Source organism: Eretmochelys imbricata, chromosome 5 (assembly GCF_965152235.1).
Source record: "Eretmochelys imbricata isolate rEreImb1 chromosome 5, rEreImb1.hap1, whole genome shotgun sequence".
Taxonomy (NCBI): domain Eukaryota; kingdom Metazoa; phylum Chordata; order Testudines; family Cheloniidae; genus Eretmochelys; species Eretmochelys imbricata.
In genome coordinates, this window is record NC_135576.1 from 3317937 (window position 1) to 3343765 (window position 25829).

General features: G+C 58.4%; 1 protein-coding gene across 1 annotated transcript in view; it reads right to left on the reverse strand.

Annotated features, from left to right (window-relative positions):
* ARID3C (AT-rich interaction domain 3C) overlaps positions 1 to 24797 on the reverse strand; it is a 137068-nt gene extending 112271 nt beyond the window's left edge. Inside the window, exons 1-2 of the mRNA XM_077818086.1 lie at positions 24771 to 24797; positions 22914 to 23429 (exon numbers count right to left, since the gene is read on the reverse strand). Coding sequence (XP_077674212.1) covers positions 22914 to 23429; positions 24771 to 24797 — 543 coding nt within the window. The remainder of the gene's footprint in view (positions 1 to 22913; positions 23430 to 24770) is intronic.
* Between the last annotated feature and the right edge of the window lie 1032 nt (positions 24798 to 25829).

Consider the following 25829-nt stretch of genomic DNA (forward strand, 5'->3'; position numbering starts at 1 on the left):
GCTCTTGAGCGATCCCTCATTGGCTGCCTGCAGCTCCTTTATAGCTAGGGCCCTACCCCATTCACAGTCCATTTTGGTCAATTTCACAGTCATAGGATTTTAAAAAATCGTAAATTTCAAGCTTTCAGATATTTAATTCTGACATGTCAGGGTGTTGTAATTGCAGGAGTCCTGACCCGGAAAGGAGTTGGGGGAGGGGAGGGTCTGCAAGGATATTGTGTGTGTGTGCGCGGGGGGCGGGGGGAGTTTGCGGTCCTGCTGCCTTCAGAGCTGGGTGGCCGGAGAGCGGCGGCTGCTGGCCAGGAGCCCAGCTCAGAAGGCAGAGTTGCCACCCACAGCAGCGCAGAAGTAAGGATGGCAGGTATGGTGTTGCCATCCAAAAGTAAGGGTGGCAATAGCGTGGCCTCCCTAAAACAACCTTGCAACACCCCCCACAACACACACAAATCTCTTTTGGGTCAGGACCCCCAGTTTGAGAAACGCTGGTCTCCCTCCATGAAATCTGTATAGTATAGGGTAAAAGCCCACAGAAGACCAGATTTCATGGAGGGAGACCAGATTTCTGTGACACGTTTTTCATGGCCCTGACTTTGGTAGAGCCCCGACAGCCATGGAACTGGAATCTGTTACTTTAAGGACAACTCCCCCCTCCACACCCACACCCCCCATAGTGCACAACTGCTGGCTTATTATTGTAGGGTTGCTGGTGAATGCTGGGGGGCACATTGGTTTGTTAGGATCGTTCCCATGCACTGGGCTGCCCACTCTAGTCTGTTATTGTGAGCCTGCTCTGAGCTCTGGTTTGGGGGGGTTGGGTTTCTTACGGAAAACAAACCCACCAGCCCTAGTAAAGGGGACATGATCTTTGTGAAACGGCACCAGAAAGACAAAAGGTAGGTGAGGTGTCAGGGCCCCCTAGCCCCGACTCTTCTGGCAATCGATGGGACAAGCATGAAGTGCATACCCCCAGAAATGGGTTTGAGTCTCTGGATTTCTGAGTGCGCCATCGGTCGGCTCTAGGAATTATTTGGGGGCAGGTCTCTGGCCTGTGCGCTACAGGGGTTCAGACTAGATGATCCCTTCTGGACTGGGAATCCATGAATCTGTTATCTGCTGCGGGATGGGACTTCGGGGCTCCAGCAGATCTGGGGGAAGCTGGACCCTGGGATAGCAAGGGACTGTGGGTCGAGACCCAGGGGCACCAGCAGGGCTGTGGGGCAGGAAGGGGTAGAACTCAGGGCTGGGGCAGCAGGGGCCTGTGGGTTGAGGCTGAGGGGCACTGGCAGAGTTGGGGGATGGGGTAGTCTGGGGCAGGGATTGCAGCAGGACTGCAGGTCTGGACTGGAGGGCCCTGGCAGAGCTATGTATGGAACAAGTCCTTCCTCCCCAGATACCGGGAGGGGGCTGTGCGCCCAGTGCCGTCGTCCCGTGCAGACATAGGGATGGATAGCATGTTTTTTCCGATGACTTGCACTGATACGGGCCGGCACACATTGACCGGGGGAATGGGAACGTGCCCCAGGCACCCCCACGCAGCGCTGCCGGCTACGGGGCTACCTTTGGGCAGCTTTCTGCCCTGCGAGCAGGTTATTACCAGGGGTGAGGGCTCCCCTCTGAACAGGCCAGGCGGTGTCCCTTCCTGGCTGCTGTGCAATATGTGGGGGGCAGGGAAGCTCTGCTTCTTTCCAGAGGAATTGCTCAGTTGGGCCTGCCTTTGCCTGGCTCCTTGTCCATCCCACCCTCAGGTCGCCGGGGATTTCCCAGCACAGGCCCCATGGCTTCTCCCACCTGCCCGCTCCGATTCTGTATGAATACAGGAGGGGCTGGTTAATTTCCAAGGCCCCTGTTTTGCCATCAAGCAAACAAGGGCAAAGAGGGGAAAACCCAGCTCGCCTAGGCAAGGCAGCTGGCTGGCCAGGGGGGCAGGAAGATCAATGGGACGCACCGAGGAATGGAACCATTCCCTAGGAGCGAGATGCAATCAAATCCCCAGCTGTTTCACCAGGGTGCTGGTTTTCCCTTTACACCCTTTGGACACCCGAGAGTAATGGGCTGCAGGTGGGGTTTCTCTCGGTTGGGTATGTTAGAAAATGCAAACACAAGCGGGAGGCTGGGCTGAGAGGACAGGATGCTGACCATGACTTTGCAGTCGGAGTAGGGATGGCTCAGCTGCACATTGGCTGCACCCAGGGAAGGTGGCAGGTGGCTAACCATGCAATACACACACAGCGTGGCAAGATCCGCAGCCAATCGGATTTATCCCTCTCTGTCCCTAGAAATCAGCACCACCCACTCTGAAGGTCTGCAGAGGGTGCAGAGAAGAGCCACCACAATGATTTAGGGGCTGGAGGAAATGCCTTCGTGTGACAGACGGAAGGAGCTCCCGCGGTTTAGCTCATCAGTGAGGAGAATGAGAGGTGACCCGATTGCACGGGGCGAGAGGAGAAAATCCCAGGTGCTAATGGGCTCTCCCGGCTAGCGGAGAAAGGCAGGACGAGAGAGAAGCTGACGCCAGACACATACCGGTTAGAAATGCAGCAAAGATTTCTAAGAGGGAGGGTGATCGAGCTCTGGCACAAACGCCCCAGGGATGCAGTGGAGTCTCCCTCTCTCGGTGTCTTCAAACCCAGCTTGGAAGAGATGTTCCTGGGTTCAGAGCAGGAGCAACCAGGTGATGGTCTCCGCCCCGGGCTACCCAGGAGGTCAGACTAGAGGGGCGGATGGTCACCTCTGGCCTCACACTCGATCTCGCTGTCAAACACAGTCAGGAATCTCCTTTGTGCTGTTCGATCCTTTGCCACGATGAAGCTTTGGAGGAAGGGGTGGGAGTGGCATTTCCCCGCTGGCCTGGCGCAGTGTGGGTGGAACACACACACGCGCGCGTGTACACAGGCTGCTGGCGGCTGAGAGGAAATCCAATTACTGCCATGAAGGGGGTGACGCTCACGGCCCCGGTGCAGCGGGTTTGATGACAGGGATCCGCGGGCTGCCTTTCCACTGGCCCCAAGGACCTGCCCAGCCCGGCCTGCCGATTCTATACGGGGATTGGCCTTTCGTTATTAAACCAATTACTGGATTAGCCCAGGCCCTGCCCGAGGGAGGTTGGGGGGAGGGAGGGTCAGGAAACTGCCCCCACTTGCACAAAAAGTCCAGTGACAGCCAATGACCTGGCAGCAGCTGGAGGGACAGGCCAAGGGGACAGAGGAGGAGGAGGCGGTGGCCCAGCTGTGCAGGATATCAGCCGCCCCAGCATGGCTCTGCCTGCCACAGCCTGAGCACTCCCGCTCCTGGCACCAAGGTCTTGCGTCGGCCTGGCTCCCCCACAACACTCCACCTCACGTTACTCTCAGCACCTTTTCAACGGCCCTTAATGGCCACCTCCAAGCCCAGGAGCCCTCGCTCCCCCGAGCCCCGGAGCCCTCGCTCCCCTGAGCCCCGGAGCCCTTGCTCCCCCGAGCCCCGGAGCCCTCGCTCCCCCGAGCCCCGGAGCCCTCGCTCCCCCGAGCCCCGGAGCCCTCGCTCCCCCGAGCCCCGGAGCCCTCGCTCCCCCGAGCCCCGGAGCCCTCGCTCCCCCGTGCACAGCCCGTTGCCATGGCCCAGACACCAGCTGCAAACTACTCTCTCCTTCGCCGCTTTCCACACCCCCCCAGCGGGTGCCCCCCGCTGCTCCTGCCTGCTGTGTTCATAGCACACACACGGAGAAATTAAATCAAAGGCCTTGAATCCTCTTGCTGGAAGGCTGCAATGTAGCATGACTTTATTTCTTAGAATCCAGAACCCCAACCTCCAAAGCACCCGAACCAGAGAGAGACAAAGCAGGCTGCTCCCTTGTGCCATTTGACCTAACTCACCCCACCTCGTTCTAGGTTGGTTCTTTCCAGACTGACTCTGTTCACATGCTTCCCGACAGACCCCCCGCCCCAAGCAGGGCAAGGACCCGCCCCACCCCTTCCATACACCCACAAAGCCATCGCCTGCAATTCCAACACAGCCCACAGCATCCCGGGCTGAATGGCCGACGGCCTGGGGAGTGCACTGACAGCACAGACTGACAGGAGCTGCCAGCTCCAAGCACACGCCTCCTGCACAGGGGGCAGAGGTCAGGGCTGAAAACCCGCCCCTGCCCCACCCGTTCTGGTCAGGCTGAAAGCTGGGGAGGCGTTTATTGCCCCAAAGATGAATTGCCCCGATCAAGCAGGTGCCAAGAGAATCAGACATTGGGGAGGAGAAAGGAAGCCCGTGGCCTGAGGCTGCCAAGCAGGGGGCTGAATTGTTACTGGAAAGACCCAGAGCAGCATCAGGTTCACGCGGGCTTGGTGCTGCCCCGCAGCTGGCTCCCTGCAAAGGGGGGAAGACCCCAAAGAGCGAGGAGGAGAACCCAGAGCAGATCCCAGCACCCGGGGGAGGGAGGGAACCACAGGGGATCCCAGCAGGGCAGGCGAGCCAGGCTGGCACATGGTTGCCCCTCCATGTCTTCCTCACATCCACACATGGCAACAGGCCCATTGCTGCGGCCAGGTGTCACTGTCAGGGCCCCCGGTAGCCGGTGCTGAAGAAGCTTTCACCCCAGGGGGCTGTGGGCCCTCCGTGCATGAGTCACGGGGCCAGGAGTGGGTGGAAGAAGCGTTGCCCCGTCTGCACGAGCTGCTAAGCTGCTCTCAGCACCGGGCTAGGGGGGCTGCCGCTACTGAAGGGGCTTGAGAAGCAGCCCGGGACAGGAGAAACGCAGGGCTCTAGGAATCACAGCCTGGCCCCTCCAGAGCTACCCCCAGTCTCCTCTCCCTCTTCTGGGGTGTCTGGGCTTCCTGCCAACCCGCGCCACAGCCCGATCCCACGGCTGGCCCTGTCTGTTTGCCCCACGCCCCTGCCGGCTTCCCCGGTGATGCCTTGATGGCCGGGGGCACCTGCTGTGCCCCACCTACCTCCAAAGGGGGTGTGTGGCTGGTGAAGGGACCTGGCTGGCGCCGGAAAGCTACCTCCTCCCTGCGCTGTGTCAGCCTGGCTGGGGAGAAGCAAAATCACTCAGTCCCTGGTTTTCCCCTGACAATGAGAGGGCCAACTGGTGCAAGGGGTGCCAGCCCTTCTGGGGGCTGGACCTAGACGGAGCCCATCAGCCCGTTCCATGTGGGCCCCGGATAGTGGTCCGACGGCACCATCAGCATTCAGGGACTGGGGCCAGGTACTGGCTGGTGCCAGAGTCCCATCCCGGCACACAAGGCTGCCTTGCAAGCTTCCCACATCAAGCAGGCCACCAGACCATGACGCCACTAGCCAGCTGCCTCCTCGGAGCCAGCCCCAAAGGCTGGGGGGAGCTTACGGGGGGCTTGCCAGGGCGCCTTTGTTTTATTTTCCAGTCACGTTGTCTCCTGCTCCCTTGTCCCATCCAGGGAACAAACCCTCCTAACAATCAGGAGCTGCAATTTCCAATCCTGTGGGACTCTTGGCCCAGCAGATCCGGGTGCTTCTGGCTCATTAGCCCCATCTGAAAGACGGGGGAAACTGAGGCACGGAGGGGTCGTGATTTGCCCCAGGTCAGCCCAGTAGCTCAGTGGCAGAGCCAGGGCTAGGCCCCAGGCATCCTGATTTCCAGCCCCCTGTTCTAAGCACTGGGCCACGCATGACAACACCTGCCTGTGGCCAGCCGACAGCGACGCCTGGCAGTGAGTTTGCCCCAGCGATCACATTTGACACCAGTCGCTGCCCGCTTGACATCCCTGTGCCTCTAACCCAGCCGCCCCCAAGGGCGACTCCCCTCCGGGATGCTCCGTCCTTCCCAGGCCCCCTGAGCTGGAGCTGTGGCCGCGTTAACCCCTAGTCTGAACGGGACACGATCGCCACAAGCCCTGGCACCAAGGCCTGGTGGGATTTCAGCCCAGACCTCCAACCTGCCCCCCCCGTTCAATCAGGAGCTCAGACCCAGTCCCCCCCCCGCCAACGTCACCCTGTCACTCATCAGATGCGCTACTTCCCTGCTCACCCAAGCTGGCCTGATCCCAATTTCCGCCAGCAGCTCCCCTGGGAAATCGTCCCCGCGTGCTCTGCGAGAGCTAGCCAGGCAGAGAGAGCTCATCTCAGAAACCTCGCCCCGGTGTCGGGAAATTGCTTCCCCCGCTCTCTGCGCCCCCCCCCATCCCACGGCTGAGTTTATCCCTAACCTTCGCTTCCCCCCTCCCCCCGGCCGACTCCTCCGCCACCCTCTGTTCTTCACACCCTTGATTGCTTTTACACTTCCTCCTTCACGCCCGCTGCTCCCCCCGGATTGAGTTACAGACGCAGGATGGCGTCTGCAGCTGGACGGGCTCGCGGGGCGGAGCAGCGAGGGGCGCGACCCGCTTCGGGCCAGCGCGGACCTCGACCTCTCGGCGTGGCCGCAGGGGGTGCCGTGCCGCGGGGGGGGGCGGCTCAGCGGAGGGAGGAAAGCGGCCGTCGGTGGGTGGGAGTCAGAGGCTTCCGAAAACCTACATGCAGGCCTCATTTCTGCTGAGTCCCGCCCCGGAGTGGTGCACCCCCCACGCACACGTGCATTTGCACGCTCCTGCAGACCCACGCCCACGCCCCTGTGCATGGACACACGTGTACCCGCACGCACACGCACCCACAGACACCTACACACACGTGCACCCGCACGCACACGCACCCACAGACACCTACGCACACGTGCACCCGCACGCACACGCACCCACAGACACCTACACACACGTGCACCCGCACGCACACGCACCCACAGACACCTACGCACACGTGCACCCGCACGCACACGCACCCACAGACACCTACGCACACGTGTACCCGCACGCACACGCACCCACAGACACCGACGCACACGTGCACCCGCACGCACACGCACCCACAGACACCTACGCACACGTGCACCCGCACGCACACGCACCCACAGACACCAACACACACGTGCACCCGCACGCACACGCACCCACAGACACCTACACACACGTGCACCCGCACGCACACGCACCCACAGACACCAACACACACGTGCACCCGCACGCACACGCACCCACAGACACCTACGCACACGTGCACCCGCACGCACACGCACCCACAGACACCGACGCACACGTGCACCCGCACGCACACGCACCCACAGACACCGACGCACACGTGCACCCGCACGCACACGCACCCACAGACACCGACGCACACGTGCACCCGCACGCACACGCACCCACAGACACCTACACACACGTGTACCCACACGCACACGCACCCACAGACACCTACGCACACGTGCACCCGCACGCACACGCACCCACAGACACCTACACACACGTGCACCCGCACGCACACGCACCCACAGACACCTACGCACACGTGCACCCGCACGCACACGCACCCACAGACACCGACACACACGTGCACCCGCACGCACACGCACCCACAGACACCTACGCACACGTGCACCCGCACGCACACGCACCCACAGACACCGACACACACGTGCACCCGCACGCACACGCACCCACAGACACCTACGCACACGTGCACCCGCACGCACACGCACCCACAGACACCGACACACACGTGCACCCGCACGCACACGCACCCACAGACACCGACGCACACGTGCACCCGCACGCACACGCACCCACAGACACCTACGCACACGTGCACCCGCACGCACACGCACCCACAGACACCTACGCACACGTGTACCCGCACGCACACGCACCCACAGACACCTACGCACACGTGCACCCGCACGCACACGCACCCACAGACACCTACACACACGTGTACCCGCACGCACACGCACCCACAGACACCGACGCACACGTGCACCCGCACGCACACGCACCCACAGACACCGACGCACACGTGCACCCGCACGCACACGCACCCACAGACACCGACGCACACGTGCACCCGCACGCACACGCACCCACAGACACCGACGCACACGTGCACCCGCACGCACACGCACCCACAGACACCTACACACACGTGCACCCGCACGCACACGCACCCACAGACACCGACACACACGTGCACCCGCACGCACACGCACCCACAGACACCTACGCACACGTGCACCCGCACGCACACGCACCCACAGACACCTACGCACACGTGCACCCGCACGCACACGCACCCACAGACACCGACGCACACGTGCACCCGCACGCACACGCACCCACAGACACCTACGCACACGTGCACCCGCACGCACACGCACCCACAGACACCGACGCACACGTGTACCCGCACGCACACGCACCCACAGACACCGACGCACACGTGCACCCGCACGCACACGCACCCACAGACACCTACGCACACGTGCACCCGCACGCACACGCACCCACAGACACCGACCCACACGTGCTCCCGCACGCACACGCACCCACAGACACCGACGCACACGTGCACCCGCACGCACACGCACCCACAGACACCGACGCACACGTGCCCCCGCACGCACACGCACCCACAGACACCGACGCACACGTGCCCCCGCACGCACACGCACCCACAGACACCGACGCACACGTGCACCCGCACGCACACGCACCCACAGACACCCACACACACGTGCACCCGCACGCACACGCACCCACAGACACCGACACACACGTGCACCCGCACGCACACGCACCCACAGACACCGACGCACACGTGCACCCGCACGCACACGCACCCACAGACACCTACGCACACGTGCACCCGCACGCACACGCACCCACAGACACCTACGCACACGTGCACCCGCACGCACACGCACCCACAGACACCTACGCACACGTGTACCCGCACGCACACGCACCCACAGACACCTACGCACACGTGCACCCGCACGCACACGCACCCACAGACACCTACGCACACGTGCACCCGCACGCACACGCACCCACAGACACCTACACACACGTGTACCCGCACGCACACGCACCCACAGACACCTACACACACGTGCACCCGCACGCACACGCACCCACAGACACCTACGCACACGTGCACCCGCACGCACACGCACCCACAGACACCGACGCACACGTGTACCCGCACGCACACGCACCCACAGACACCTACGCACACGTGCACCCGCACGCACACGCACCCACAGACACCTACGCACACGTGCACCCGCACGCACACGCACCCACAGACACCTACACACACGTGTACCCACACGCACCCACAGACACCTACACACACGTGCACCCGCACGCACACGCACCCACAGACACCTACGCACACGTGCACCCGCACGCACACGCACCCACAGACACCTACGCACACGTGCACCCGCACGCACACGCACCCACAGACACCGACGCACACGTGCACCCGCACGCACACGCACCCACAGACACCTACACACACGTGCACCCGCACGCACACGCACCCACAGACACCTACGCACACGTGTACCCGCACGCACACGCACCCACAGACACCTACGCACACGTGCACCCGCACGCACACGCACCCACAGACACCTACGCACACGTGCACCCGCACGCACACGCACCCACAGACACCGACGCACACGTGCACCCGCACGCACACGCACCCACAGACACCGACGCACACGTGCACCCGCACGCACACGCACCCACAGACACCGACGCACACGTGCACCCGCACGCACACGCACCCACAGACACCTACGCACACGTGTACCTGCACGCACACGCACCCACAGACACCTACGCACACGTGCACCCGCACGCACACGCACCCACAGACACCTACACACACGTGTACCCGCACGCACACGCACCCACAGACACCGACGCACACGTGCACCCGCACGCACACGCACCCACAGACACCTACGCACACGTGTACCCGCACGCACACGCACCCACAGACACCGACGCACACGTGCACCCGCACGCACACGCACCCACAGACACCCACACACACGTGCACCCGCACGCACACGCACCCACAGACACCTACACACACGTGTACCCGCACGCACACGCACCCACAGACACCGACGCACACGTGCACCCGCACGCACACGCACCCACAGACACCGACACACACGTTCACCCGCACGTGTGCACAAAGACACAGACATGCACGCCCCCCCCGGAAACACACGTGTAGGTGCACACGCACGTGTGCACAGACACAGACATGCACGCCCCCCCGGAAACACACGTGTAGGTGCACACGCACGTGCGTGCACACCTACCAAGACACACACACTCATGCCCGCGCACCCCCGCCCCGGGCTGGGGCTCTGTTTACAGCAGCCGCGCCGATCGCCTGCAGGCAGCCGGCACATTCTTGGCCGGACACCAGACAACGCTGCACCAAGCAAGCGGCTGGGCGTAGGGGCTGCCAGTAAAAGCCGCCCAGCCAGTGGATTAATGCACTGACCTTTCACCCCCCAGACCTGATCTCTGCTCCCAGCCCCAGCCCCTGGCAGCCCTTCCCCCTCCCCTCCCCAGCCATGCTCCAGGACAGGTGGCCCCCACCCAGCTTTCTCCTCCGCAGAAAGGAGGGCCTGGCAAGGAGATTTTCCAGCCTAGATTGAGAAATCTCCAGGCAGCCATGGGAGGAAACAACACTGAGCCCCCCCCACCCTCCACCCAGCCCATTCCCCCTCCCCCAGCGTTGGAATGCAACCAGAGACCCCTTCATTAGGCACCAAGAGGCCTCCAGTTGTTGGCTGATGCACCTGGATTGAAGGTGCAGTACAGGATGGGGGGAGGGGGTCTCCGGGGTCAGCCACACCCCAGGCTTTTTGCCCTGGAAGCACCAGCCTTCGCCCTGACCTGCCCCAGAGGGGTCTCCCTTTCTCCCCGGGCCTCAGCAAGGCAGCTGCCCGGCTAAAGCTGGCACAGCTTAAATCTAACCAGGCTTCAGGGGAAAGTGAAGGCAGCCATAAAACACACACACACAGACATGGACACACACATGGACACACACACACACACACACACACGGACAAAGGGGGAAGCCGATAGCACTGAACATAAATTAGAAGCTACTAACTGTGAAAAATTGATAAGGGAAGCCAAGGGACACAAGGAGGAAGCTATGGCCAGCAGAGTTAAGGACAATCAGGGCTTGTCTACACTACAGGTTGTCACTATAACTTCTATCGCTCAGGGGTGTGAATAAGCCACTCCCCTGAGCAACGTAAGTTACACGGACCCCAGTGCTGGCGTGGACAGCGCTATGTCGGCAGGAGAGCGAGGGGTCAGGGTGGAGAATCAATCAGCTGAACATGAGCTACCAGTGTGACGCTGTAGCCAAAAGAGTTAACTCGACCCTTGGATGCATCAACAGGTGAATCTCCAGTGGGAGCAGGGAGGTGATTTTCCCTCTGTACCTGGCTCTGGTGCGGCCGTTGCTGGGATCCTGGGTCCAGGTCTGGGGCCCACAGTTCCAGAAGGACGTTGAGAAATTGGAGAGGGGTCAGAGAAGAGCCACGAGAATGATTAAAGGACTGGAAACCTGCCTCAGAGTGACAGACTCACGGAGCTGAATCTGGTTAGCTTGACAAAGAGCCGATTAAAAGTCCCAGTCGCTAAGTCCCGACACAGGGAACAGAAACTGGGTTATCGCGGGCTCTCCAATCTGGCAGAACAAGACCCCGTGGCTGGAAACTGAACCTAGACACATTTAGACTGGAAATTAGCCATGTTTTTAACAGGGAGGGTCGTTAGCCACTGGAACAACTGACCAAGGGTCGCGGGGGATTGTCCATCCCGGCAATTTTTAACTCAAGTTTGGCTGTTTTCTAAAGGGCGGGCTGCTAGTCAGCCACCGCTGCTGGCCCGGGGGCAGGGGTTCATCCCCGGCCGTCCTCTGGCTGCGCTCTGCGGGGGATCAGAGCAGAGGAGGATCCCAGTGGATCTTGTGGCCAGTGGCACGCAGTCTGTGGAGGCAAGGCACACACGGCACGCCCCACACACCTGGCCAGCTGTGTGCTCCAAGTGGCCGCCCGTGAGACGACTCCCTCTGATCCCATGGAGGACCGGGGTGACCTCACACGCCCATCTCTGTAACTGTCCCATAAACCCCGGGGAGACGCCAAGGTACTGACTGTCTTGGGCACCCAGATGGCTCCTCTACGTAGTATCTGAGCCCTGCACGGTCATTCCTGTATTGATCCTCACAACACCCCGGTGAGGCAGGGTCCCGCTACGAACCCCGTTGCACAGACCGGAAGCGGACTCATGGGGAGGCAAAAGGACTTGCCCAAGTTCACACAAGAAGTCTATGGCAGAGCAGGGACTTGAACCCCTGCTGGTATATTAGCCCCTGCCCTGTCCTTCCTCTCAGATGCTGCCTGGACAGGGGACACGCATGGACCTAAGCCCTGCAGACCTGTGCCAGCCATCTTTCTTGTGCAAAAGTCCCAGCTGGCATTGGGGAAAGTCCAACAGGCCAATGCATAGAGGAGCCCTGGCAGCCTGGATCCTGTCTCCAGCCCCTCAGTGGTCGTTGGGCTTGCCCAGGCATCGGGGGAGGGGGGTGCACGAGCATGCCCCGGCGTTGGGGGGCAGACCCAAGGGTGGGCAAGCCTGAAGGTGCAGGAGCTATGGTGTGGGGGGTGTGCACACCTGCAGGGGGCCAGGGTGTGTAACCAGGAGCAGGCAGGTGATTGATCCCGGAGCCTCCCCCGGAGGGTTCCCTCTGGATCTGAAGGCGGCGGTGGCGGCAGCTGGGTGGAATGTGCAGACCACACACTCTGCGGAGGCGAGAGCTGCTGCACTAAATCCAGAGCAAAGACGGCAGGGCAGCCAGAACTCCCCTCTGCCTCCTCTGGGCACAGTCTGGACACGTTCTAGCACAAAGCAGGGCCTTAACTGGCCCGGGGCTCGGGGGGAAGCATGGTCAGGTGTGTGTGTGTGTGGGGGGCACCGTCAGTCATCCCTTCCTCCTGCCCACCAAAACCAAAGCCACTCCATTACAAAGCCCTACTTAAAGCCAGCAGCAGCATCTCCTTATGAAGCAAATCACAGGGTGATCGAGATATTCCGATCACCCCAACCTCTACCCTCTTCCCTGCCTTTCGGTCATTTCCCTGAGACTCGCATCCTAGCACTTGGCCAGGATCCCACTGGCAGGTCGCTGCCTTTGGGGAGTGCAGGAATAAAATCCCAAGCTGCTCCTCTGCAAACCCGATTCTCAGATGTTTCTCCCACCAGCAGCTTCCTCCCAAAGTCTCTCCTTGAAACCTTGCGCGGCTGGCCTGTGTGCAAAACGGCACCTATCTTGTGAAACAGGAGGCCAACCAGCCTCAAGATCCTGGACTCTCTGGAAGACCTGTAGCTCACTTCCAGAAAGCTCTTTGTGCTCATCTGTGACGTCAATCTCAACAATAACTTCACCTTTGATTCCAGCTCAGGGTTGGGGGAGCTCACAGTTATTCCTAATCAGGGCAGATGAATTACACATTATGGGCTGATGACTTTGATTTCTCCATGGCCTCTATAAACTTCAGAGATCTGGTGCCCCAGGCATGAGGCAGTTAGCCAGCCACATCAGCCAGCCCTTGTCGGTTCAGGAAGATTAGAGGCGCCAATGAGGGGTTTGTAAACTTTGTCAGCCAAACTCCTGGGAGTCCCAGGCGGTGACGAACTCCACCCGGGGCTTATTTGACCAGAGTGCTGCACTGATCTGTGTTTTATTGAACACTGCGAGCTGTCTCTGCAGCACTGCTAGAATTAGAGCAAAATACAATCTCGCTATTTAAAAGGCAAATAAAACTCTGTTTTCCTATCTCATTGTATTTTTAAAAATACTTTCTAAAGCTAAGGAAATTCCCGGACAAAAAACTTTGTTCAGAGAATGAAACAGATAACAATGACATTAAAAGCATGTTGTGGTTACTCCAAAAAGAAGTGTGAAAGGCCGGAAATCCAAAGCGAAGGCAACGGTAAAAAGAAATGTTCCCAAATAATGAAATTCATAAAGTGAACTTCTAAACAACCTTAACTCTGACCCTGTTTTCTACAGTAATCCTCTAACTATCCACCAGCAACCCTGTACACTCAGCCAGCACGCATCCAGGCCATAATGACTCACGTTCACTTCCAATATGAACCACCCTCGACTCAAGCTGTAAATAAAGCTACAAAGAACCAGAGCAACAGGGATTATCTCAGGACTAGAACGACAGGATTTGGGCTCCAGTTTATGGTGGCAACAACATCAACTATCATACACCCCTTCACATAAAGGGAACCAACTCTTCCACTGACCCTCCTCCGGTCCAACTACCCACAAACAGCAAAAACCCCAACAGCTCATCTTAACCCGCTGTACACAGTCCAGAAACCACCACCTCAGAGACGACATTGCAGTACGAGTCACCGAGCCCAACGTATCCCTTCCAGCAGTATACTTATATTATATATAGGGGCCTAGCAAATGCACAGTCCATTTTGGTCAATTTCATGGTCATAGGATTTTTAAAATCGTAAATTTCATGGTTTCAGCTATTTAAATCTGAAATGTCTGGGTGTGGTGATTGTCGGGGTCCTGGCCCAAAAAGAAGTTGTGTGTGTGTGGGTGGGGGGGGTCGCAAGGTTATTGTGTGTGTGGGGGGGTGGTACTGCGACCCTTCCTTCGGCACTTCTGCTGGCGGCGCAGCTGCCTTCAGAGCTGGGGGGCTGGCGAGCGGGGGCTGCTGGCCGGGAGCCCAGCTCTGAAGGCGGAGCCCCGCCAGCAGCAGCACCGAAGGAAGGATGCCAGGTAGGGTGTCGCCACCCTCACTTCTGCGCTGCTGCCTGCCGAGCTGGGCCCTCCGTCAGCAGCCGCCGCGCTCCGGCCACCCGGCCCTGAAGCCCACCAGGCCCACGTGGCTCCTTCATTTCCGGGTTTGTTGTGTAAAGAGAAAAAGACACAACCCTTTGGAAAGCCAACACCCCTCCCTTCTGTTTCCTGTTTGCTTTTCTCTCAGCTCAGACAGTGACATCAACCTGCCAGTTTCACTTCTGTTTACACTCAGTTTCACTTTCTGTTGTAATGATCAGGTTTCAAACCGGGCAGGGGAATCCTGCAGTGAATTCATGTAGGGGGATTTTTTTTTAAAATGTCTCTGCTTTTAAAAAAATGCTAATCAAATGTAAATGTGGGGGCAAATTTAAGATGAGTCCCCTTTGTCTGCCATTTCCACATCACTTACCGTTCTGCTGGAAAGCCCTGTGTGAGCCCTGTGGACGGGCAGTATTATGAAAGTGCAAAGTGCTGGTGTTCTCCAAAGGATGGCGACAATCAGGAAGAGGGACAAGAGCCAATGGTCTGTAAAACCATACACAGGAAGGGGTCAACTAACAGCTCCACCACCATTAAAGGCAGGAGGGAAGCCCAAGCTGTCTCTGGGGCCATTGGATACACCTTTACCCACCTCGCCCAGTTTCCCTCAGGGGAAGGAAATCACAGGATTTTGACAAGAAAAAGGACATTCTATTAAAGCTCCATCCACCCTGAGCCCTCCCGCATCACACCTTTATTTGGGCGATTGGGGGTCTCCACCAAGCGGAAACACCAGCACAAAATCCAGGGGGAAGACCCCTTTGAGGGCTTTTTACATTCGGACTCTCTGCACGGCTCATTGCTGGGTCTTGGCTTTGTGACATCAGAGGCCACTTAGCCGGTCACGGTGCAGCAATCCCATAGGCTATTCAAAGGCTGGTGATTCTTCCCAGGATGGGTTCCCAGCCATGACGTCACACGTGTGGGGATCTCCAGAGCCGAACGCGACTGCTGTACGTGTGGCTGGCTCCGTGTCCCACCACAGACTGTGAACTGGCCTGGACCCCAGAGAATAGAGCACCTGCTGGAACAGATCAAAGGTGGGACAGCCACGTGTACCGGCCGTCCCTGTTCTAGTGAACGACTCTGAAACAGCACCTCAAACCCAGAGACCCTCACACTCTGGTCAACCTGCTTTGCAAATTTTAATGGGCCCAATCTTGCCGACTTCATCTGTGTGACTCCCACAGGAGAGTGAGAGAACACCACAGAGTTTGGATCAGGATTCAGATCCAGAGCCGATCTTCTTCAGAGTTCAAATCTGGATCTAGTATCCTAGTTCAGGGCCATTCTTCAATGTGTGTAGCCCACCACCTCTGGAGGCAGCCATTTAATGGGATGCAGCGACATGACCCAACAGTTCTGGACAGAAAGTGAGTAATCATAATAACATGAGGTTTCAGAGCAGCAGCCGTGTCAGTCTGTATTCGTAAAAGGAAGAGGAGGACTTGTGGCACCTTAGAGACTGACACATTTATTTGAGCATGAGCTTTCGTGAGCGACAGCTCACTTCATCGGATGCATCATGCACTTAAACAGCATCTTTCTTTGTTATAGGGCAGTGACAGACACACCGTAGGGAAGGTGCAACACGGTTTCTGTTCAAAGCTGAATTATGTAACCTCCTTACAATGCATCTATAATCAGATCAGTTTGAAAATCGGTATGCCAGGGCATGGGACGGGGTAGCATTCGCAGTGCAAATGAGCTAATTTGTCCACGGAGTCCCAAAGATACAGTCCTCCACCTCCAAGAGACTCTTTCCAAGTCTATCTATCTTTGTGCACCAACAGGAAAAAAACAGAGGACAAGACCCACATGGCACGTCTACAACTGCAATGCCACCAGGGAGATCAGAAGAACAGTCACACTGGGTCAGACCTATGGTCCATCTAGCCCAGTATCCTGTTCTCTGACAGTGGCCAGTGCCAGATTCTTCAGAGAGAATGAACAGAACAGGGCAATTTTGAATGATCCATCCCCAGTTGCCCCATGCCAGGTTCTGGTAGTCAGAGATCTAGGGACACCTAGAGCATGGGGCTGTGTCCCTGATCATCTTGGCTAGTAGCCATTGATGGACCTGTCCTCCAGGAACTTAACTAATTCTTTTTTTTTTAAACCTAGCAATTGGCCTTCACAACATCCCTTGGCAATGAGTTCCACAGGTTGACTGTGCGTTGTGCGAAGATCTAGTGCCTGGCACCAAGGAAAGGCTCCAATACCTAAACATTGACGTTATCACACTTCATTCCAGCCTCAGCACCAACACGAGAGCCCAGAAAGAGCTTTGCCATCCGAATAAACCCAGGGAAAGCAAAATGCTGTCTATTTGCTAGAGAAGGGTTCAAACCCCGACCCGCCAACCCAACAGCCCTGAGCTCTGCTGCCGACGCTAAAGTAGCAAGGCCTTTATGCATCACTGCAGTCCTCTCCTATCCTCTTAGCTTATTAACTGAGTCAATTAGCTCTGCAGATACTCAGCACATCTGAAACTCAGGCCCTAACCCTCTCCAGCTGAGTGCCCCAAACAGAGGCACCAGAAATTAGTGGTGACTTCGGAAAATGTGGGGTTGGCAATTTGCTCTTGGTCATATAGAAAATCAGTGTCCGAGCTGTGAGCAGAACCCAGGAGTCCTGCCCCGCCGCACACTACGGAAAAGAGAAGGCAGGTCCTGGAAGGGGAGTTAAGATACGCTGGTGACAGGCATTAGATTTGATTTTCTTGCAGGATTTTGTTGTTGATTTATTGTACATACAAGCATCACACCTAGAAACCCCGGCCATGAACCAGAACCCTACTGTGCCAGGCACTGTACAAACACACTCTCACCACGCCACCGTCTGAGGCAGTGTAAGTGGTCCACGGGCTATTTGATCAAGCTAGCCAGCTTACCTTGTTCCCTTCCTCCCCCAACATCCTGTCCCCTTGCTCTCTTCTGTTATTAAAGGGCTGGGGATTCCTGGGTGACATTAGCCCCGACCCAGCAAGGAAGAGTCAGCTATTTTACCAGCACTTAAAAACTCCTTTGGGGATAGGGAGGAAACAGAAGAGTGGATGGTGCAGACCTGTGAGGAGCTCGGCAAGTGACTAGCCCAGAGAGGAAGGTTAGGCCAGGGGTTGGGAGGGTGCTGGAGCTCAGGACCGTCCCGTCAGAGGAAGCACACTCAGACGGCCACAGCACAGAGCCGAGACGGGGCTCTTCCTCCTGTGAAGGGCCCAATCTCCTGCAAAGAGGGTGGCTCACACCCGGGCTGCCTGACTAAGGCCATTGAGGGAAAGGGAAGGGGAGGGAGAGATGCCAAGAGGAATTTCTCTCCTACGCCCACAGGGAATAAAAAGGGACCCTGTATAAACTCAGAAGGAAGGAGAGCACATTCTGGTCCCCACGCTGTGGGCGATCCTCCGAGGATGTGACAACCTCGCCACCCGCTGCAGCATGAGGGCTCTTATCTAAGGTCATCGGAGCAGGGGCACATCCAGACAGGAGACCACCGATGGGCTCCAACATCCAGCAACCGCTAACCATGCAAACCCAAGGCCACGGTGTCTTCAGAGCAGCCCAAACCACCCGAGAAAGCTGGCTCCCAAAGCGTGAACGCCGAGGTACTAGTGTGTGTGTTGGGGGGACAGGAGAGACACAATTATGTCTGGCTCTACAGGGGTTCCCTCAACTAAATTCCCCCACCATCCAGCCACAGCTGTCAGATTAACCCTCGCCTGCCACGTCACACTGCGGCTTGAAGCCCTGTTCATGGATCGACCCAAAGCTGCACCACTTTTTGCATCAAACCTTCTGCTGAGATTGTTTGATTCCTATCTCTAAAGACAATGCACAAGGGGCAATTCCTGGAGCAAGGCTCTCCGTGTCTGGGAAAACGCACTCGCTAGACCTGATGCCAGTTTTACAGAGCGTTGTGCTGGGCAGACAGCTGGGGTGCGTTACAAATATCCAGCACGGCTCCCACTTCTCATCTGATCTTAAGAATACAGAAGAAAACGTATCAGAAAGAAAGAAAGAAAGAAAAACTTTCATGCAGGGAAGGATTTTATTTGCCAGCCAATCCAATTTAATTTCCTTTTCTATCTATCTAGACAGGCATTTATTCTATATCCTGTTTAAATCAAGACCCTCTGGCCCCGTTTCTGTGCTGCGTGTGTGTTCAGACCTTCACGGGAGGGGGCGGGGGGAACTGCCTGAGCATTAGGATCCAGGGAGCAGAGTGCTGGCGGGAGGCTTTCCCTGTTTCACACAAATGCTCGGAATGCTTTCTCTCAAAAGAGTCCACGGAGCCCGTCACACCCCTCACACTGACCCCTCTGAACTGGCCAGCCAGCCTGTCCCTGTGCGTAACGTAACCCTCCATACAGGCAGTGCAATTCGATCGACTCAGCACACCCACCCAAGCCATTCTCTGGGCCTCTCTCTACAAATACGTGCCCGGATCCAGAAATAGACCAACGGCCGAGTGCACAAGGTTCCTGGGCACGGACAGACGGTAAATACTGCCTGCTTGCATACCTGACGCATGACAGGTACATGCGGAGACAATCTATTTCTAGTTTGGCCAGTTACTGTGCTTGAAATGCCAGTGAACGAGCGACTGATTGCGCAATTCTCGAACAGAAAGGTCAGCGGAGCACCATTCCCGCGGCTTTGCTAAGCTGATCCTTACTGCTTTGGCAATGACGCTTGGATTTGTACCCCTGGTCCGCAGACACACCCACCCACCCATACGCTCCCCACGCAGCGTGTGACTGCACTGCAGGGATCTCCCCAAACCCACTGTCTCTGGGGCTCATCGGAGCAGCATTACAAACTCCTGGAAGCCAGGCTTTCTCCAGGGCTCACCGTGAAAGGCCACAGGTCAGGAAATTTAACGGAACCCCCTTTCACAAACACTAAGTAGTTTAATTTACCATCTCGACAACAGAACCCAATGATAGACCCTGATCCCCGCTCCTCGTGCTCATAACATTTCCGCTGCCATCAGGATCGGGGCCCTGGTGCTCTCCTGGCCCCCTTCCCCTCGCCCCCAGAACTTGGTTCAAGGCCAGAGGGGCCACAATGCAAAACGCATCAGAAGGTTTCCACGGTCTGCCTCCGGACAGAGGGTTTTACCAAGCTCAGGGAAAGCAGGCTGGCATGCTGCTAAGGTGTCTTGGATTTTGTTTTATTTAAGAGCTCTGCTCTAGTTCTATTTAGGGGCAGGTCTCTGGCTTATGTTATAGGGAGCCAGGCTAGATGATCACTGGGGTTCCGTCTGGCTTGGGAATCGATGAATGAGTGTAGGATACAGCTCGAGAGCTCGCCGATATCAAACACACACGAACTAAAACGCGGATCCAAAGTGTTCCAGGGATTCCTGGCTGGGGCCCCACCATGACACACACCCATGTAAGGTGAGGCGTGGGTGCGAGTTCCTCCTTATTCAGTATTTGCCACTTGAGCCCCGCCCCTTCCACAGCTTCCACCAGACCCTGAGCACCCGAGAGACCCAAAGAGAAGTCGGGTGAGCAGCCGGCGGGCGTCGCTACCTCAGACCACAAAACCGCAGCCCACTCAGCGCAGGGAATCAATGTGCGCATTGTCAAGCCGTAAACACAATCGTTTCCATGTCCAGGACAAAGGAGGCCAGGTTCAATTGAGAACCCCCTGCCCAGCGCCCCAGCGCTCACCTGCCCGGAGCTGGGAGCGCGTGTGGTAAATAGAAACCCTGCAATCACCTCCTTGCCCACCCCTTTCCGGCTTGAGAGACACATCTCTGTTTCCCCACACACGCCGACGCGCCTGCAAGCTGGGCCGGCCCTGTGCTCTGCTGGTGCCCAGGTCAGCTGCTTCCCGCTGAACTCCTTTCGATAAAGGCTCCAGATGCTGCCTCTCGGCTCGCTGAAAGCTGTTTAGCTACAAATGTGTCAGTCACTCGGAGCGCGCTGGCCAGGAGCAAATCTGAAGAGCCAAGTACAGCGGGCATTGCTATTCCCCTCACCTCCCGCCAGGGCCTGTCCAGCAGCCATGCTCCCTTATCTGCCCCCTCCATCTCCTTATCTGCCCAGCATCTCAAACACACAGCTCAGCCCCTCTGCCGGCTGGATAAAGAAGGTCAGCTCCAGCCCTGACTCCATTTCCTGTTTCCAAAGGGTGCGTTTCCTCCGCTTTTCTGCAGCAGATCAGCAAACAGGTTGGGCAATCGACCTCTAGGGAAGGGTGGAAGTTCCTCTTGGCCAGCTCCCCAGGGAAGCAGGAGCAGGCCTTGACTCTGCCCTCACCGCTCCTCGCACCCAGGCCCCGATTCCGCAGGTATGTAATCCTCTCACTCTGAAATCAACCGCAGTCCGGATCACCCGCACGGGTAAGGGCTGTAGGCAGGGCTGGCCCTAGATCAAATAGCGCCCTGAGTGAGGGGCATCTTCAGCGTGTGTCCCCCCCCAGGTTAAACGTTTGAATATCTTATTTTGTATTGCATTTGTAACTCGTCACCACTTTGATGCACGATTTGTATGCATGATTTATCCGTCATATAAGACACTAGCAACAAACACAGCACCCCGAGCCCGGCGCCCCCTGACCCTGGCCCCCAGATGGTCACATGGGTCACCTGCCCCTAAATCCGGCAGTGGAAGCAGGCTCAGGCTCTTCCCAACAATTGGACCACTCGCCTGAGCAAGGATCCCTCAGAAGAGCTGCAGGTTTGGCCCTGGCTGTCCACCAAGTCGAGGGTAACATAACATCCAGTTACAGAAATGTCCTTTTATGCACAATTCCCTATATTCCTCCCAAAGTTAATGAGACGAGGCTGTGTACTGTATTAACCAAAGCGTTCACTCTATCAATGAGCTATCCGGGCCTTGAGAACAATAGGCCTAGGGACAATTAACCGGGAACAGGACCTTCCTAACTCAAGAGAGCGTTTGCAGTTTTACTGGCGGGATAAACAGAAGGAAGTTTGGGACTGGAGATATTTGAGAACAGCGCAGAGGAGGGCTCTGACCCTGCAAACACTGGGGAGGAAGGACTCCTTGGGGAGAAACAAATAATTGGTACCAAGCCCTGCACTTTCTAAAACAGTAGGAATTTTGTCCGCATTTCCGGGGTTGGAAGTGTCACACCAAGGTCTCCAAAGTGCCAGGTAAAAAAGCATGTTGTCATCATACGATCATGCAAACTACAGCAACATAGACAGAGCAACGGGGAAATACGTTCCCTGATGGGGAAGTCCCTGCATATTTAGAGGCAGGGAGCAGCCAGTTTAGACAGCATATTACTCTAGGTTCACCTTCCATCACCGAACAAGTCACTGAATTTCCCAGTCCCACCCTCTCCATTCAAGTCAGTGCGAGGAAGCTTTCCCAGCCACCCCAGTGCCCTCCCCACTGGGGGTGCTGCTGGGACAGTTATTGGAGAGGGTATTTGCGGAGACGGGCAGGATCTTCGGGTGGAATTGGGGTAGTGATAGGTGAAGAACATTGCAGTGGAGACTGGGGGCAGTTCTCAGGGTGGATATGGGGGAGACAGGAATGCTCTGGAGGGATAATGGGGCAGGGTGCATGCTGAGGTGGATATTGGGATAGGGATCTCATGGCTGGTGAAGGATATTGCTGTGGCTGGCGGGATTGTTACTGGGGTGGGGGACGTGGGAGCAGGAGGGAGGATATCGCGCAGTCGATACTGGGGCAGTTCTTGGGGCGGATGAGTCCTGGGGCGGATGGGGGATATATGGAAAGCTATTGGGATGGAGGGTATTGGGATGGGGTGGGAGATATTGGGGTGGGGAGTACTGGGGGCAGGGTGAGGGCACCGGGGCAGGCTGGGATATATGGGGATAGCTATTGGAGTGGGGCTACTGGGAGATGAGGCCAGGGGGTGACTGGTGGGGTCTCCATTGGGTGGATAGTTATCGGGGCAGGGTGAGGGTAGCTATTGGGGTGGCGGATACTGGGAGATGGGGCCGGGGGGTTGCTAGTGGAACAGCTGTTGGGATGGGGGACCCTGGGGCAGGAGGGAAATAGTGGGGGTAGCTCTCTGGGTCAGGGTACTGGAGGGTGAGGCCCAGGCCCTTGACACCGGGACAGCTGTGGGGGTGGCTCTCTGGGGAGCGGTGGGGCTGGCCGGGGGGAACTTGGGGGGCGCTGACTCCCGGGGGAAGGCGCCCCTGGGGGTGGCTCTTACCTGCTTGAACTGCTCCTCGTAGGTCCACTCGTGGTGCTGGGGCGGTGGCTGGCGGGGCGGGGAGAGCGAGCGGGCGGGCTCCGGGCGCTGCTGCGGGGCGCTGGGGGAGCGCGGCGGGTACCGGGCCGCCCCCGCCTCTTCCTCCAGGTCCTCCTCCTCCTCCTCCTCCTCGTGGTCCGGGGCGCCGGGTCCCGGCGGGGAGCCCCCCAGGCGGCCGCGGGGGGCCAGCCCGCAGCGCACCGCCGCCTGGTAGTGCTGGATGGCCAGCGCCTGCTGCTGGACGCGGCTCCCCACCACGGAGCGCAGCTGCCCCGGGCCGGGCTCCGCCGGCCCCCGCCGCAGCTTCTCCTCCACCCGGGCCAGCCGCGCCGCCTGCTGCCGCTGCAGATTCTCCATCACCGCCTCCAGCCGGAGCCCGCCGCCGCCCGGGGCCGGCAGGGCAGCGCCGCGCCCCGGGGAGCCGCCGCCGGCGCCCGGCCCCGGCAGGGGCAGCGACCCCGGGGAGGAGAAGGCAGCCTGCGGGGAGACACAAGGAGAGTGGGGGGTGGGGGTGAGTGCCCGGCCCAGAGAAGAGGGGGATGAAGGGGAAAGGAGAGGAGGGGGAAGAGGGGGATGAAGGGGATGAAGGGGAAGGAGGAAGAGGGGGATGAAGGGGAAGGAGAGGAGGAGGAAGAGGGGGATGAAGGGAAAGGAGGAAGAGGAGGGGGAAGAGGGGGATGGAGAGGGAGGAGGAAGAGGGGGATGAAAGGGGAAGGAGAGGGGGATGAAGGGGGAAGGAGGAAGAGGAGGAGAAAGAGGGGGATGAAGAGGGAGAAGGAAGAGGGGATGAAAGGGGAAGGAGGGGGGATGAAGGGGGAAGGAGAGGAGGAGGAATAGGGGGATGAAAGGGGAAGGAGGAAGAGGGAGAAGGAAGAGGGGGATGAAAGGGGAAGGAGAGGGGGTTGAAGGGGAAGGAGAGGAGGTGGAAGAGGGGGATGAAAGGGGAAGGAGAGGGGGATGAAGGGGGAAGGAGGAAGAGGGGGGGAGGGGGGCAGAGAAGGGCCGAGGGGGGAGAGGCCGAGGAGAGGAAGCCCGGGACAGAGGAAGGGAGCGGGGCAGGAGGGCTGGGGGGACAGCGGGGACCGGAGAACCGGGGGCGGGCAGGGAGAAGCCGCAGCGCGTCGCCCCCTCGCTCCCACCCGGACTAACTCGGGGCGCGGGGGCGCGTCTCGCCCAACTTTTGCCGCTGCCCGGCTCCGCTCCAGCCGGGGGCCCCAAGCCCCTCGCGGGGAGCCGGGAAGCGGCTCCTCTGCCCCGGCGGGAAGTTCGCAGCCCGGAGCCGGGCTCCAGCCGGGGGATCTCCCCGCCCGAGAAAACATCCCGGCGGATGGGCCGGGGAGGAAGGGGAGGGGGAGACGGGCGCAGTAAAGGGAGTTTCAGGGCAGGGAGAATTGAGACGGGGGGAGATTGGGGCGCGGGGGCTCCCCACAAGCCCCCCCCGGCTCCAGCTCTGGAGGTCCGGGAGACCCCCCCCTTTCCGCCCGGGGCGGCCAGACCCACACGCGATCCACGTGCAAGCCCCGGGGGATCCCCCCTCGCTCGGCTCTTTATGAATGATCAGACTCGGCGGGGCTGGGGGGGGGGGCTGGGGGGGCTGGGAAGTTGCAGGACGTTTGACTTGATGCAGTTTCCACCCCCGCCCCCGAGTTCACTTCCACCCCCCACCAAGCAAAAAGCCCAACAACAACTAAAAGAAACCAAACAACAACCGCAACCCCATTAACCCCCCCCGCCCCCCCCCCCCAGCCGCGAGCCGGAGGTAATTGTTCTGTCAGGCATTCGAAAACATACAATTTTCTTTAAAAAAAAAAAGCTTACCAAAGCAGATTTCGTGTTTTCCACCATGCTTCCTTCTCTCCCACTGACTGGCTGCCCAAGGGAGCCGGGGGCCGGGGGGGGGGCGGGGGGCTGTATAAATATAGATTTAAAAAACAATCGGATCTGTGGCTGTCTTTTTATTCCTCTGGCGCTTTGCTGGTGCGCTGGGCCCCCGGTCCCAGCATGGATCAGATTGTTACAAATATTTCCTTTATTCTGCAGCTTGTTGTAGCAATGGGGGGGTGGGGTGGGGTTTTTTTCCCTTTTTTTTTTTTTTTTTGCAACAAGTGGCAGTCAGAGGCAGTGTGACCCCTTCCACCGAGAGATCAGCCCTCTCTGCTCCCCATTTGCTAGCGACACGTCAAGGGAATGATAAATAGAGAGGGCAGGGTTTGCTGACAGCCAAAGGGGGAAAACGCTGTAATGCTTCCCCAGCAGGGAGATCACAGAGGAGGATACATGCTGCACAGTGATCAGGGCATTTCTAACCTACTTCTGGGCATTGCTCTGCGTGGGAGAGATCTTTCCAATCCGCAGAACGGGGCTCAAACCCGGGCATTTCCAGCCCAGGGCTCTGACGTGGGGGTGCGATCACACGTGTGCATTTCCAGCCTAGTGCTGTGTGTGTAACAGGGATCACGCTGGGGCATTTGCAACCGAGTGTCCTGACTCTATGTGTGTGAGATCAGAAACTCCCTCCCTGGGTATCTGCTGTCTTTCAAGGGCTGTCCAGTCATGGACAATCCATAGTCCAGGCTCCATGGCATCACCATACAGGGCGCCTGAAAACTGCATTTCCGCCATACCTGACACAAAAATGTGATCAGTCCATGCCTGTGCATGAGAGAGCGTGGGTGTGTGCGTGCGTGTGTGTGGTTTATTTAAAAGGATCCTCAGTGACAGGCGCATTCAACAGGAGAAATGTTACTACCAAGGCTTGATATCTTCATCTGCAAGACCCATGTTTCCCTGTCAGCCGGGGAAATCACTGCAATTTACACAAAGCCTTGGGATAAGTCCTCCTGACATCTGCACATATGCCTTGTGCCACTGACAGCA